At 40.4% G+C, this 16,876-nt stretch overlaps 1 protein-coding gene across 1 annotated transcript in view; it reads right to left on the bottom strand.

Annotated features, from left to right (window-relative positions):
- The window catches only part of LOC136013617 (sodium/hydrogen exchanger 2-like), a 33,035-nt gene that overhangs the window by 11,131 nt on the left and 5,028 nt on the right, over positions 1 to 16,876 (bottom strand). Inside the window, exons 2-6 of the mRNA XM_065677764.1 lie at positions 15,563 to 16,026; positions 9,688 to 9,938; positions 4,273 to 4,490; positions 2,926 to 3,128; positions 123 to 212 (exon numbers count right to left, since the gene is read on the bottom strand). Coding sequence (XP_065533836.1) covers positions 123 to 212; positions 2,926 to 3,128; positions 4,273 to 4,490; positions 9,688 to 9,938; positions 15,563 to 16,026 — 1,226 coding nt within the window. The remainder of the gene's footprint in view (positions 1 to 122; positions 213 to 2,925; positions 3,129 to 4,272; positions 4,491 to 9,687; positions 9,939 to 15,562; positions 16,027 to 16,876) is intronic.

Raw genomic sequence — 16,876 nt, 5'->3', positions numbered from 1 at the left:
GCAAACCTAAAAGAGCATGTGCTTCTCTGTAATACTGTATACTGAATCCTTGTCTTACTGAAAGACACCTGGAATTTCATTTGTATGAGGGTTTCATCTATGACACTGAAGCTGCAACGTACCCTGCTATAAATTTCTTCACTGACAGCAGGCTGCTTTTTGTTCGACCTTTTGACATCAAGAAACTCTACCAGTGGGCGAATTGTTATTCCCTGTAAAGAGAAAAAAAATGCTTGTTTTCTCCATAAACATAAATAAATAAATAAATAAGCCTGGCAGTCTTTTCCATCTCTGCCAGAGCACTGAAAATGGCTGTAGATAGCTTTTTAGCTCTGGATACTCTTTCACCCTCCTAACCCCCAAATCCGACCAGACACAATAATTATAACAATGAATTTACTGTTGTCATCAGCAGGTATGCACTCAGCTAGGAAGTCCTTGTCATAACACAGACTCCGTTTATGCAACAGAAAGAAGAAAGGGGCTCCCTAGAGCTAAGAAGTCCAAGAAGAGCAACTTGGCAAACCCCGTGCAGAATATGTCACTTGCCCCATCCACAGTATTTTTAAACTTGGCTTGTTGGAGGTTTTTTTCAGTTGTGTTATGTACTAGAAAAATCCTCACTTTTTTTCTGAATTAATAAATGGATCCCACATCATTCCAAAACAAGCACAGAAATTCCTGTTTTAGTGATTACTCCCAAAACAGGTACTCAGAGATGTGTCAACAGTACCACTAAAATTTCTATTCAAGATCATGACGCTAATGCTTTTGTCTTTGTCTGACTATTCTCAGAGAAAGAACAGAATGTTTTGGCTATCCCAGAATGACATAATGGTTTTTAATAATTATTTGTGGAAGAATTGACATAATTTGTTTATTTGTATAACTGCACTGGCACAAGGGAGGGGAATGAATCCATCATGGTGTTAAGATCAGTCCCTACTGTCCCAGACAACCAGGTCACATATTTCTTCTCGTAACTGAATCCAGCTTTATCTTAAAAGTAGTTAGGTTTCTCTGCCCCATTGCTCATACTAGAACACTCATCCTGAACTTCATTGTTCTGGTAATTAGAAAGCTGCTTCTTAACTGCATCATGGTCACTTTGTACCACTTTGTTCTTGTGCCAGCATTTGTCTTTTTAGTTTAAACAGTGTTCCTCCTCGGGTGTTCACTCCCTCATATAAACATTAATTATATTGCCTCTTCTTCATTTTGCTAAGGCCAAGGCATTCTAGTCTCACATGACAGGCCTACCAGTCCCACATGACAAGCCTACCAGTCCCACAATCACTCTAGAACATGACACTATTCACTGATGGAAACACCTGTCTCAGTATGTCTTAAGATCAGATATGCCTTTCTTCTGCCCCCATGGTATTGGTACTTTAAACTCTACCCCATTATCGATTAGTGTTTTTTTCCCTATTTTTTTCAAAATGAAAGGTTCTCATTTCGTAAGAGAAATCCCTAGTAAGAGACTCCTGGCAAGATGTTTGCACTTGTTACTCCTAAATTTTATTCTGTTTCTACCATATTATCTCTCATTCTCTTCTTTCTGCATAACACCCCATCTCACTGGCACCCTAAGAACACCTTCTTAGCAATAAAAAATTCCTGTGTTCATGTGCTATGGTCAGTAATGAGAATATTAAACTAAACCTTCCTCAGGAACCCAGGCTGAACTTTAGATCAAATGCCCAGAGAGGCTGGGGAATCTCCAACCACAGAGATATTCAGAACTCGACATGGCATCAAGCACATGATTTAGCTTTGAAGGTGGCCTTCTTTTGGGCACAGGATTGGACTAGAGATCCCCAGAGGTCTGTCTGACCTAAAGAACCATGTGCTTCTCTTTCCCTTTAAAGGAGGAACTGTCAACCCCTTCCTCATTCACTTTACAATTATCCTAATGTCAATCTAAACCTCAGTTTAATAAGTAGTTAAGCTAACGATCTCCTATCTAGTCCCTTTCCCCAAAGATTTTACAATAGTGAAGTTAGATGAGTTTATTCTAGAATATAAACTGGCTTATTAAACAATGATATCAGGCTTCCCTTTGGTAAACCATGCTGCATTTCATAATGCATTCCATTTATGTCTATATTTTAAATTATTCTACCCTCCAAAATCAATTTTCACAGCTTACATGCTAAGGTCAACTAACAGATTTCCAGCCGCTCCAGCCACCTCTTCCCCTTTCGCAAGCATAAGCACAGATACTTCCCATGCCATGGCACATTTATCCATTTAAAAGACAGGCTAAAAATTTTTTTCCCACAGACCTGTCATTTCATGTACTAGCCCCTCACATCGCTTTCACCTCGCTGGATAATGACTACCCTGAGATGGTTATTTGAGGGGCTTTGCCTCCTCTACGTTTTGCTGGTTTCAATCATTTCCCTCTCTTCTGGTCACTCTTGACCAGGCCTCCATGGCCATGTTGACACCAGAGGCCAGTTCTTTATGTTCACCTGCACACCTGGTACTTGGATGGATGTCCAGCTCGTTTGCAGCATCATTGCCTAACACCTAGACTCAAACACTCCAGTTAATCTCTCAGTGCCCTCAGTGTCTTCAATCCCCTGCTCACTGTGCACCATATCCAACACAAACTCCTGAGAAATGCACAACTTTAAATATTCTAACAAGGAATTAGTGCTGGGGCTGTACCCAGATTATGCTTTATCTCTACTCCAACCTCACTAGGTCTTAAATGCTTAATGCTACTTACACGATAGCACAAGTACTTAATATCTGGCATTCTTTTGCTACCTGTCAGCTGTCTGCATCGCATTTTTCTTTTAAACTATGACCACAGAGAGTACCTTCAAGTATGTTCCTTCCAGTACATTTGGATTTTTATGCACTGCTTATTTACAAACTGTCCAAGGAAGAAGTCCGTAAGAGAAAACGCATTACCTGAATGAAAACTGTAAAGAATATCACCACAATAACAGCAGTGATGAACAATTTCTTCCTGGGAAACACAGCAGAAGGAAGCAGAAATACAAGTGAAAAACAAATAGCTCCTCGAAGGCCTCCATAGGCAATAATAAATTGGTCCTTAAAAGTGAGAGGAATTGTCCGGAACACATTAATGATCTGAGTCAGAACAAAAACACCTGAAGGAAAAAAACAAAAACAAACAAACCAGAAAAGTAAATTAAATTACACAGAAATCCTCCACAATGCTAATATTTGTTTTAAAACACATTATTTGCTTCTTACCTATATATTATTGAAGAAATGAAATATCACTCAGAAGCTTGAAAACACCATGCAAGAAAAAATTTAAATGCCTACAGAACATCATCTTAAACATATTTAGTGAGCTAACCACCTTCGGTCAGCTGGATTTAGGACCTGAAGGAGCTAATTAATCTCCACAAGACAGCTATCTGCTAGACTCTGCACCTCTAGAACAGCAATAATTCTCAGTGTCAGTATAGACCAAGAGTCCTTTTTTTTTTTCTTTTAATAGGATTTGAGGTGCTTTTGAACCCTTTGGCTTGTCACCTCCATCAATCCATGCTTTGAACCCTGAGAACTTCTATTCACTTATTTGATTTTACTTGCATAGACAAAAAGGAGGCAGGACTGGGGATGGAGGGAAAAGATGCCAGAGAATGCTGGTGTACTGAAGGCAAAGACCCCAGGGTTGTGGTGGAATGGAGTAAAGGTAGGTAAAGATTAGGGGCCAGGAGGCAGGGGAGCAGTCAGGCTCCTTGGCTGCTTTTCAGCGTAAGGTATTGTGGGGTTGCAGGTGTAGGAGGGAAAATAATCCAAATTTCTGCACTGAAGGGAGACTTGGGAGCTGGAAGTAGGGGTGCAGAGGCAGACCAGAGCATGAGCTGCCTTGACACATGGAGGGACCAAACCATTACAGATGAAACGGTGGTGAGGAGCAGGTTTAAGACCTATAAGCCTTAATTGTTGTACAAGTGCTAATTAAGCCAAATTTGCTTATTTTAAAATAAATATTTACTTAAATTCATATACTGTATTTAAGTACATGTACTTAATGCATGTACAAACACAGCAGACTGCCTCTGACTTTAGATAGGCAGGGTCAGGACAAAACTGATTTTGGGGTTCCATTTTTGGGTGGAAGGTAGAAGTTGACCCTGCAATCTAGGATACATTGCCAATAAGAGAACCATTCTTATAAGCTGATGGGACTCTGTCTAATTTTTTGTATTTTCTACTTGAGAAAAGAAAAAGTTTCACTTGAAAAGAATACTGATGCATGGACTGGTAATTGCTTACCTAGTGCCCTCCAGATTAAACAGAAAAGGAGGGTGAAGCTAACAAAGGCCCAGTTCCACTCATGGTTCTTTCCAACTGTAGACACTCCCATAAAGATGAAGATTAATGTTTCACTGACACTGCTCAGCATCTTCATGAAATACTTTATTGTTGTATAGGATTTTTGAGACACATTTTCTTCCACATATTTATTCATGGTCATGGCACAAGCTGTAATCCTGAAAGGCAAATGTTACCCTGTATTTCACTGTTTTAATGGGGTTTTTTTTGTCTTTCTTATAACTACAGAATATTACTCACTTTTCCATAGTTGTCTTTAAAATACAAATGCATAACTTATTCCATAACCAATCTCAAATATATAGGTTTGGTGAACCTACAGTTTTGGGCACATGAGTTTTTTTCCACAGTGGGGAGATTTCTGAGAAGACATCAGGTATGGAGTTCTGTCATACTAAATCCACGTGATCCGTGCAGGTGCCACACAGACTCTGTGTTTTGAATGAGGCAGAGCTGAGGAAAGCCAGGGGCAGCCCTGGAAAACGGGTTGCTGCTTCTCTTGCTGATGAGGAACACCAGACAGGATGTTCCTTGAAACTGCATGTTGTGGGGCAGAGCTGCCCTGACTTCCCACTGGCAGCTGTCTCACTAAACCATTCCTCTCCTCAGTGACAGTGACAGGAGTCAGCTCCTCTTCCCAGGCAAACTAAGAAGCAAGGCTACAGATAATTTGTCATCCTCTGCCACTTTAGGCCACTGTTTGCTTTGCCTCTGCATAGGGCTGCAGATCTAGTCAGCACAAAATAAAATGGCCATTGCCATGCAAAAACTAGCTCCAACCCTAGGCAAACTCCAAGACTAAGAAGAAGGAAAGCTTGACTAAAACTATCACAGAGCCCCATCTGCATTTCACAGGATCATAGAATCATTTAGGTTGGAAAAGACCTTTTAGGCCACACATCCTCTGTGGCCCAAGAGTAGCATGCTGCCTGGGAAGCAGAGCTCATCATGGTAACATGGATTCCACCAGAGAACAAAGGATGCAGATTAGATAGGCATGTGAGTTTCCTCCCTGCAACACTTAGTGGCTTTAGGCATTGTTTCTAGTTTGAGCATGTGGTTGGGACAACAGAGGTCCTACATTTTTGACAATACTGACAGACTGCCAATGTTCTTCACAGCTCTCCTCCTTGTTCTTATCTTACAGTTGCCCAAACTGGGTATTTGTCATAGATCCCGCAAACATATGTGCCTGCATATGTCAGGAAGAAAGTGGGAGAGGACCTGGGCCATGCATGGATTTTGTCCTGAGAAGGACTGACGACTTGGCAGGACACACACCCAAGCCTGGAAGCTGTCAAACATTCCCAGGTTCTTCAGTTTACAGATAGCTCTGGTGACCAGCTTCAAAAGCATATGTAAAGAAGGGTCTCAAATCTACTTAACACTTTCACTGTCCAGAACTCACATATTCAGTGGCAAACCAGCTTTTCACACGCCACAGGTTGCACTGATAGACCTACAAATATTTCCATTTATGTCGTGACAGCTCTCCTGTGTATGCACTGCTTATCTACACAAGTACAACAAGTCTGATGCATCCCAGCTACCTCCAGCCAACTGTGCACACAGTGGAGCTGGCAAGTGCAGGGGCAGCAAATGCAATGTAGCAAGAATGTAGTGGGCAGGCTGCAAACCAGTCACTTCCAGACCCACAGTTTAAGGGTCTCAAAGCTGCAGCTCACTGCCCAAAGCAGTAGGGCTGTCAGCTCTGCATCAAAGTCACTACAAAAAGCTCAGTACTATTTATTAGCTTTTAAAATAAATACTTTCCATTATTATAGTCACTTAGGAAAGCCCTGCAGCTTGGGGAATGGGGAAGCATGCTCTGGACATGGTTTGTTTTTGGATCCTGAGGTAATGCAGACACTGTAAATAGATGTCTGATAAGAATCTGCCACCAGATTAATCAGGATCCTTGCAAGCTGTAACTTAAAACATCTACTATGCTTAACCACTAGAATTTAAAGGGACAACACTCTTGTAATATTATTTTCAGACACATTTTGAATTCATTAAATTAGTGTTAACTAATTGATGAATTGGTTCAGCAGTATAACAAATAGTGCTGTACATTACTTGTTACTCTTCAGTTAAGTAAAATTCCACAGCTAATCACTGCTCACTTTATGAATCTGGTATCTCTTCAGAGTACTAATTCACATGAGAAAAAAAAAATAACCCTGTTGAATTGTCTTCATTTTGAAAATAATATGGCAGTATAGTGTTAGAGTTTAATATAAAATGAATTTCTTTGACTATGCAAGATTTTATGTATATTATTATAATGCATTCTTCCCAAACTAAATTTTTACTGCCACCATAATCAAAACAAAAGCTTAGGTGTGTTTTATTTTACATTTCTTAACCACATACATTAACCGTGGCTTCTACTTCTGTGACCTGAGGCAGTTGCCTTGGTCAAGAAGGGGGGGGGGGGGGGGGGAGGCAACTTTCTGTGCTTCTGAAGAATAAAAGTCCTGTGCAAACAGTACAGTTTCTGTCATGACTGCAATAAACTAGGCCACTGGGTTCAATCCTCAAGTTTCCTTGACCTACTAAACTTACAGTAGTTTCAATGTTCGTTCCTTTCAGCCTGCTAATTCGCTGTTACAAATGAAAAAAAAAAAAAAAAAGGAACATATATGATTAGTTCTGCTGCATCACAGCCTTTATGAGAAATTAGTAAGCAGAAAATGCAGCATTGTAATTAGAAATGGAAGCAAGCAAATAAAGTTCAGAGTCACATCTCTATGTTTTACACCCCTGATCCTGATTCAAACCTGGCTCTAATTACAGTAGAAGCTCTTTCCTCTCTTTCGGAAAAGGATTTTCTCACTGCAGCTCATCGGGACATGGTTCAGTCCCTTCACTGTTTCAGCCAGGTAACGTGGTGCTGGGGTTATACAGGGATGTTTCAGGAATTGTTTGTCCTCAGAATGAGTACACAGACTTATCAGAAGAGGGACAAGCACCTTACATTCCCCTCTACTCCTCTGCCAGCGAATTCCTGCTTGCACTTAGTGTATCTATCTTTCTTATTTGGTAACACTCTATATTCCTGCTCATATTCTCCCCCTAAAGTATGGTACAACATGTAACCACAAGATCTTGCTGAGTTTCTTTACAAACCTGCTAATGCAGGAAGTGGGAATCAATAGTTTAATAGACTCATGTGGATATGGGTGAGAAAGGGGAGATCAGGCAATTATTCCCTATAGGCTGAACTATAAATGGCCACAGAAGCATATAATGAATAAACAATCTGGGTTGTAAGGGACGCTTGAAGGTCATTCGGTCCAGCTACATGCTCAAAGGAGGACTGACTTTGAAGTCAGTCCCAAGCAATCCTGATGTGAGTCACTCACTGCAGAAAATGACAGGGAACTCAATACTGATGCATGTTGTACTGTGACACAGAGCAAAATATTCTCTGCAGTTCAAAGCCCAGTGAAATGTGAAAAGCACGGGGTAGATTTATGCCAAGTGGATGTAGAGATTACAGGCACTTGGCAACACTGCTGGGAGGGGGCACGCTTACGTCCCTTGACAGCTGAGACACTACATGGCTGCAGAAAGCCCTTCCTCCTCCCCCCTAAGGCATTACAGATGTATCCAGCTCTGTTAGCTGTTACAAAATACATTTCGAGTTAAAAAACATACAGGACATTTTAAAGATAACTTATTTTCTATTGCACTGTTGGAGGGAAAAGAAATACTTTGTGTTTTCTTTTCGGTTTTGCACTCAATCAGGATTACAAATGAAAATGACTAGGTTGTTGGTGCCATTGGAAGCACCAGCCTGCTGGTTGCAGGCACTGGCATGCAGTGGATCCACTGATCCACCAGCTGACCCGGTGTGGCCTTTCCATTGTATCCTGGGTGCAGCATGTTCAAATCAGTATTTTCATGCACACTGCCACAATCTTTTTCCATGTACAGTTTAGCCACACGTTTTTGGTTTAGAAACCCTTTAAGTATTTGATCATAGGATGTCAAGGACATTTGACTTAAGAAGTGGAGGAAACTAGAAACCACACAAATGCTATGAATAGAAGCTAGGGAAAGAGATGGCACATTTATGAACTTGGTCAAAGTGGATGTATATGCTTCTTTATTTAGACTTATATCAGAGAAAGAAACCCATGCAATCTTTAGCTCTTTACTTATATTAAAGTACTAACCCCTCTCGTTTCATGGCATAGATCTATTTTTATACCACTGAAATCATCAGCTGTAAATGTCCATGTAAATTCCTTCCCAGTCCCAGAAAACCTTATACTGGCACATCTATGATAGCAAACCTGTCATTCACTTTCCTAAAAGATAATAATCAGATAAGGTATTATCAGTATTAGGGATACTCAGAAGTAACATCTGAGTTTTCCTAAAAAGTTATGCTCCTAACTCCTGAATGACTCATATTTGCCACTAGAACAATACAAAATCATTGAAGAAGGTTGGCCTTTAAAAATATTACTTGGAATCAGAGCAAACCATTTAAGTATATCAAATGTCATAAAGGCTCTTTATAAAGTTGAGGTTGTTACAGTATAAACAGCATCAAGCTAGAGGCTGTGTTCTCTCTCAACTGAAGCCCAGGAGTGAAAAAGCAGGAGTGAAAACATTTTTATCTGTTGGAATTGGGAAGAATAATATTATTTTATACATAATGATGTGGAGAGAGTGTTGTAACACACAGGCACACATATCAAGATACTAAACTAAAGGGTTATGTTACCATAGGACTAGACTTTGGAAATTTTACATTCACTCAATCCTTACTGCGCTTGTAATCCAGCAGGAGTTTGCCTTAATGATATATATATTGTCTTCATTGAATGGTACTTACTGGATGCTCACATGACTAAGTGTTAAGACGTAGTTTCACAATATGTAGTTTCACAATGGCATCAGAAGTGAAGCCAGTTCACAAAGTTCCCAACAACCACTCCCACTCCCTCCCAGTCATCGCTGCCCCTACATCACTGTGGGCTACCCCTCAGCCATGCCCTTATGACTAGTTGTGGGGTCACATGAGGACACAGGTCACCAAACTGATTTAAGAATAATTCCACTGAAAATACAAGGGATTATTTTTAACTTGGAGCATTTCAAAGATATGGTTTATGATGTGAAGCCATGACCAGTTTTAGTGACACAGCTGGTGTGGTGGCAAGCCAAGAGAATGGGATGGAAGCGGGAGGGGACAGGCCGGAAATCCTCAAGCCAGCATCACTGCTATGCATGGTGGAATGATGCCATATGGCAAAGTTTGCAAAACCTGGACCACTCTGCAATTTCCTTTTACATTCTTACTTGAGTACTATTAGTACTAAAGATCAGGGTACTTACGCCATGATGCCTGAGAGATGAAACATTTCAGCTGTTATGTATGACAAGTAACTGTATAGGAAGACAAAGAGTGGCTCAATCACTCGGATTTTATGGGTGAAACGGGTGGTAAAGGCTGCTACAAATCCCAAAAGGATTCCAATCAATACTCCACCGATCCCCACTATAAAGAAGTTAGCAATCCCAGCGAATATGTCAATAACCTTAATTGTGTGCATCTGGCAGAAAGACTTGAACAAATTGTACAGGACCTATGAGGAAAAAAAAAGCACATTATGTTTCTGAACTTTTACATTCCCTTTATGCTTCTACATTCCTCTGCTTCAATGTTGAATTTTGAATTTTTCTATCTATCTTGAGCTCACTTTTAAGATAGACTGTTGTTTACCTCTGGCATATTACTTGTCCACCACAAATATCAGGGAGATATAGAATCATAGAATCATAGAACAGTTAGGGTTGGAAAGGACCTTAAGATCACCTAGTTCCAACCCTCCCGCCATGGGCAGGGACACCTCCCATTTAACTATGTCACCCAAGGCTCTGTCCACAAAGAAGGGTAAATATAATTATTCCCATTTTTTGCAAATGGGACACGTTTCTTAACCCATGCCATTCTGCAGGCCAGGAGCATGGATCTGTCTAATCTTTCTTTAAATCCATTTATTTGCAGAGCTTCTAATTTCTCCACAAATGGCCATTTCAGATTTTCTCCAGATTAAAATAAAATTAAACGGAAAAAATACAGTTCCATAATCTGTGAAAAATCAAGAAATCAAGTTCTTTCCAAATTATTCTGATCCACATAAGACATTGAGAGCTGCAGAATTTAACTGAACCATACAGATTCATCTGGCATGGGGTGAGGTAGAGAGATGATGGACAGTGACCACCCCAAGGAGTACAAGAAACATGAAACAAGAAACACGGCATCCATGAAGTACTCTTTCTCTAATTAATTTCTTATTAATTAACTAATTTCTAATTAACCACTAGGCATCCAATAGTTCAAAGACTTTTCGAACTCCAGATTACTTCTAGAGATTAGGATTCAGTTCCTATTAAAAGAGCTGGTACTATGTGTTTCCCCAGTTTAATTTTCAAAGTGTTCGTAACCATCCTCCAAAACAGAGTCCATGGGATTACCATATTTTCTTAGCCAGACAGCTTTTATGGTTACACAGGAAACAGAATGATGTGAAGTCCACATTTCTCTAATATCAAGTATTTCAGTTACTACAAAACAGACAACAATGGAATCAGTTACTCTTAAAGAAACCTTAAAGGGTCTCCCCATCTGCAGACTTATTTGGGAGATTTATGCACTGCCTGGTGCTGCATGTATGCTCCTAGCCATGAGATACTGTGATGGCTACGCAGGTCGTTTGTAGAGATTTAAGCCTGGTCGTAGGCACTTGTTCATGTCACAGTGGGTTCACAGGCTAAGCCACTGTGGTCACAATAAGCACTTTAAACATCTTGGACAGCTTGCGGGAGTTAAACCTCCACTTTCTTTCTGGACTTCTTAGTAAACCTAATAAGTTTCTTTATCAGAAATGGCATTTGAGAGAACAATGTTTTATCAGTACTTGCATTATGCCAACAATGTAGTTGTTTGAATAGTCACTGGGAAGGATTTGTCATGTTTTCAGTCTTGTTCTCTCTCACGTGACAGAAGGTAAGTTGTGCGGCTCTTCTTGGCCAAAATTGGTCTTACAGAGGTAAAAGTTCTCACTACAGATTACTGCAAAGGCATGACCTATTATGGGTCCTTTGGGCTAAGTGAAAGGAAGGAATTGAAAAAGAAAAGAAAAAATATACTCCAGAGCAAGCATGGAAAAAGGTTAAATCAAACGCAGCATGGCCACCAGTCATTTTCATTACAAAGCAACAAACAGGACAAGAGCAGGAGCATGAACTATTTAATTGATAACAATGATGCCCTCGGGACAAGTGCAGCCGGGCGTAGTGTCCTTTTTCACCTGCACAAATCCCTTCATCTTGCTGCTCTGAGGCAGGCTCACGGTCTTTTTGCCCTGTTTCTTCTTACTACATCCTGTGCAGGACAGGAAAGTACTGTCATAGGCTATGCTGTTTTTCCACCTTGTTTTGATTTGTGGGCCTTATGGATTTGCATTAAGCATCCCAGAATTAAACCTACTGGCAACAGGTGTGCCTTTGTTGGTCACTTTACAAGGACCTCTCAGTCCACAGACTCCCAGGATGCCTTGAATCATAGACTAAAGAAAAAAATACTGTTGAGTTGCTTTGTTTGCAACAAGAGGATTTCCCCCGAGTTACTTGCTGAAACTTGGGACCACCCCAGAGTTATGTCGTTCTTCAACACATCTACAGAATTTGACCTGGCCAGAATACTTCCTTGGTATGCATCATGGAAGACTATTATTTTCTTTAAGTGGAGTTTTAAACAGCCTATTTTATTTTTTAAAGAGTAACTATATAAATATATATAAAGGCAAGTCTTCAAAATAAGGCAACTAAGAGCTGCTTGTAAAGAAGCATATAATTTTGATCTACTCAAGCAAAAGCCTTTCCATAACATCACTTCAACTTCACAGCAAAGTATTCACTCTGCAAACAGAATGGAGCCTGTTGTGTCCACATACAGACATCTCCATAAATCTCAAATCTGCTGTCATAAATTATTTGAAAGAAGAAAAGCAATGTTCTCTTTTGTACCTCGGATCAAAACCAGACCGCCATGATAGAAGCAGCAGCTAAGTCTATGGAACGTCATGAACATGATTTTAATCTCGTTCCTATTGTTCTTTATTTACACTGCTGTAAATGAGATAAAAATCAGGTTCACTTCCCTTTTACTCTATGGCAGTTCAGTTTTACAGCCCTCTCTAAACTTTCAGGTGAGTTAACATCAACTCTGGTCACAGTTTGAAGTACATTTGTTCTGAGAACGTTGGGTTTTTTTCCAGGCTCAAGATTTGCACTTACTCATCATCCTTCAGCTGAACTCACTGAAGGTTACACCAAGAAGTATTAGTCAACAATCACTTTTTAATCTTGTCTCACACTACTCTACCTAGACACTAATTGCTTATTTTCACCAGCTCTTGGATATTAGTTTTTCATTTTGAAATTACTTTAAAGCACTCTAAAATAATGTTTTCAGCAGAGGCAGAATGCAGCGCGCTGCTGTAATGTTTTCTAACATGGTAATAATATTATTGTAATTACACTGGCTCCTTCGTTGTGATTTTAAACCTAGAACTGGAATTTGAACTGCTAACACTCCACTTCAAAACATGATCTTGCCATTTAATATCACTGTGATAGTTATTACTGACCCAGTCTTTGCTAACGCACCGACTCTGAACATGAAGCCAACTAGCAAGCATTGTCCTCAGCCAAATTCAAGCTCCAAAATTCCATCAGTGGGGAATAAGGATCATTCAAATGCACAGGCATATCACAAAAAACTACCAGGCATGAAAGACCATCTGAGAAACACAGAAGAGCTGAGATTCCTAAGAAAACACACCTCGCTTTGTACCTAAAATGCAGGCATGGTAGTATGTTTTCTGAAAAGAGAAAGCACAGATGACACTGCTATCCTAATAAAAGCTTTTATTAGGAGCAGCCAAGTAGTGCAAGCGGATAGGAGGAAGAAGGGTTTAAAGTATTTCGAAAGCATGTTTACTAAAGCCACACTGTTCTGCGCTACCCATCTGTGCAGCCCCTGGGTTTTTTGATACTGCAGTGGCTGTAGGCATTAGGCAGCTTCTATGGATGGCCTGCCTGCATTCATCCCCATTCCTGCTTTGCCTCTGCACCCCATTGGAGCCACCTGTCAGGGTAGGTGGAATTCAAGGGCTCCAGGAGATGAAAGTTGGAAGGTTCTGCGCTCTTCCTTCTAGCTGGTTTTATCAGCTGTCCCAGTAACACAACAAGGGCAAATAAAGAGACAGCATTTACAAAACAGCATCTCCTTTGAGCAGATAGCTGAGTAACTCTGGCAGCAACGATTGGTCTGGCAGCACTGCTATGGGCATGGGGTGCCAGGTCTTTTAAGGACACCCCACGGGCAATCCAAGTGACAGCCTGGATCATGTTCTACATATAATCACATGATTGCAGGTGTGCAAAATCATAACAAGGAACCATTAGCAGACCACTGCTTAGCATGTGGAAATCACTTGATCTTCTGCCAAGTGCTACCTTTAAGCGATAGCTAGGAAGTAAGACCAAAAGTACTCTAAATTCCTTTCACTCCCTCATGAATATATGTATGGCCAGTGCATTACTGGGCTGGCTCTACAGACTCCTCAGAGTACCACCCCTGTGCTAGGGCATCTGGGCAAGCGTGCCATCAGAAAGGACTACCTCCAAAGAAGGCAGTAATGACACCTACAGGAAAGCCATGCATCATGATTATTAAATTGCTACGCCAGCACCTATAAAAATGGTGTTTTGGAGTAATTTGCCATTGAGTTATGGCATGCATGAATAATTCCATCATCAAGATGCAGTGTTTTCCTAGCAAATCCTGCTGGATTAACTGCTGCTCCAGTGAAAAGGTGACTGATTTTTGCAATTGGAAAAAAGTTATTTTGGTTGGAAAAATACACACATACACACACAAAAAAAAAGTTTTACATTCACATAAAAACAGACCTTCTTCCCCTAGAAAAACATGTATGTAGAGTTCCGCCACAGAAGTGTCCATTAGGAGTGAGCAGACACAGCCATGGCTGAACTGATAAGCCTTTTGAAACTTGATATTTACATTCACTAATTTTCAGGCCTGGCTTAAGTACCAGCTTAATAATGGCAGGTAGTTTCAGCTGTAAGCTAGGGAGAAAAGCTAGGCTTTAAGGCAAGCCTATAAGAGAGGAGCTGATTCAGATGACTGGATAGCAAGAGAATCAGGTACAACACGAAGCCTAAGTGAAAAAAAAAAACACCAGTACTCCCAAAAAACAGTACTTCCACAGGCAAACAAGAAATGGTCAGTACAAAGGCTCAAATTAAAGGATGAGATATACATGTCAAGCACGTGAGGCAAAGTCCCAGAAAAAGGGAAAACTGAAGGACAACAGTGCATAGAATGGAACAAGATTAAGAAGCGCGTGCCAGAGACAGAGAAGGTGCGGACCCAATTAATAAATCTTTCTGATCCTTCTGGCGTATGAAAAACTGAATCTCCATGTCCCACAAATCAGAAAGCATGCCAGGACATAGCTGTCATGGGCAGGTTTTCAAGTAAGGCATGGATAAATGGGAGTAATGTCCGAGACATGCTGTCATCAGGTACAAATAAGGGGCACTAGAGTGTTAATGGAATGTGAAGATTGGTGCCCTTAGGTCAGAACCACAAACCAAGTTCTGCTAGTTAATGATTAGAAATTACTGCTTCCAGGTGGCTGTCCTACCTCATCTATAGCCTATGAGAAATGTATTGGTAGTCTCAGGGTACTTCCAACTGGATGGGCAGATGCAAAACCGTGTCCTGCGTCATCTCAATGATTTGCCCATTCTCCTGTGAACATGCTGAGACGCCCCACATTGCGCCTTTTCCCTCTATTGTCCAAAGACATTTCTGCAGGTGAGGAAAACCTCCAGTTTCACTTTACAGAAATAACAGAATTCAAAGATACAGAAACTAAAGAGATCAGGTAGTAATATCTGTAGAGTAAATATGCTACTGTTACACATTACTCTGGTGTAGTAAGACTATCATACTTTCTAAATCTGAAGTTTAGAGAATTACATAAATACATTAGCACTCCTTGACTTCTATTAGCAAACTGTAATAACCAGATACAAAGAGATATAGTGGAGTGGCATGCAAACAATCATTTATCGTTTTTATTAACTAATCATTTATCAAGTAACTTACCACAGTGATAGCATCGTTCAGCAAAGACTCTCCAAACACCAGGATGTAAAGCTGCTCATTGACATGAATATTTTCAAAAACGGCTAACACCGCCACGGGATCCACAGCTGAAATGAGGCTGCCAAAGAGCAAATTCTGCAGCAGTGTGATATCAGTCAAACCAAAGGCACTGATCTGGCAAATTCCATAAAGTGACATCCCAATGCCGATGGCATTCCAGAGCGTGCCCACCACAGCATACCAGAATATGGTACCAAAGTTCTCAAAGAAAAGACGAGTTGGCATAAAATATCCAGCATCAAGTACAATGGGTGGTAAAAGATACAAGAAAAAAACATCACTGTTCATTACAGGTGGTGACTTCTCCTCTGCTCCAAAAATAATCCCACCAAGAAGCAATCCAACCAGAATAAGGAGACAGCTTTCAGGTACAATTGAGGGCAACTTGTGATAAAGATGAAAGCCTTCAAAGGAAATTCAAACACAAGAAAGTGAAATGGTTATTTATACAGAATCCAAAAGATTATTCCGGATTCTGTTACCTTAGCTTCTATCGTAAGCAAGCACCAACCACAGAGCAATTTCATTTTCATTGCAAAGACTGAACTGGACAGCCACAACAGGTCAAGGCAAATCTGTTGGCTAGGGTAGTTAATTCAGTTAATTTGGTGGAGAGACAATTTAGTAGATAGATGTTCCTTTTATTAGCTAAGCTGGCTGGAGAAGCTCTGAGCAAGTGTCCTGTTTGTGGAAGTGTGGGTGTTTCGTAATGCAGAATCCTTAGGAAACACAATCCAAACGCTTTTCTAGTGCAAACTACATCTAGATAGAGGAAAAAAGTACTCATGCTAACCATCCCTTCCTCCATGTGCAGCTTCACAAAGGAGTTTAAAAAGTACATTCATTTCATTTTTAGAAGTCTTTTAGAGTCTCAAAGCTAGGGAGGGGAACTAGTACATGTGACCTGCACCCAGTCACCCATGGTCACTTCCCCAGGCACCATGAGGAGGCATTTACAGACACAACTATTCTAATTTTAGAGGCATCTCCAAATTAATTTCACAAGAAGCAGCATGTTTTCCATAAAGTGACCATAAGCTGTAGCCTATGTTATTACGCTCATTCTTCTGTATCATATTCATTCTAGAAGTGTCAGGAGTCTCTCATAAAAATCTGTGCAAAGTACTGAAAAAAATGAATTGAAAAAAGGTTCTGAATGAGGACTTAATGGTTGAATGTTCCTTAGCCTACTAAAACTCTCAAAGCTATGCAGTTTTGATTTAAAGATTCTTGTTACTTGTAAAAGTTGGCTGT

This window comes from Lathamus discolor, chromosome 4 (genome assembly GCF_037157495.1).
Source record: "Lathamus discolor isolate bLatDis1 chromosome 4, bLatDis1.hap1, whole genome shotgun sequence".
Classification (NCBI taxonomy): Eukaryota; Metazoa; Chordata; class Aves; order Psittaciformes; family Psittacidae; genus Lathamus; species Lathamus discolor.
This window is presented reverse-complemented; position numbering and strand designations above follow the sequence as displayed.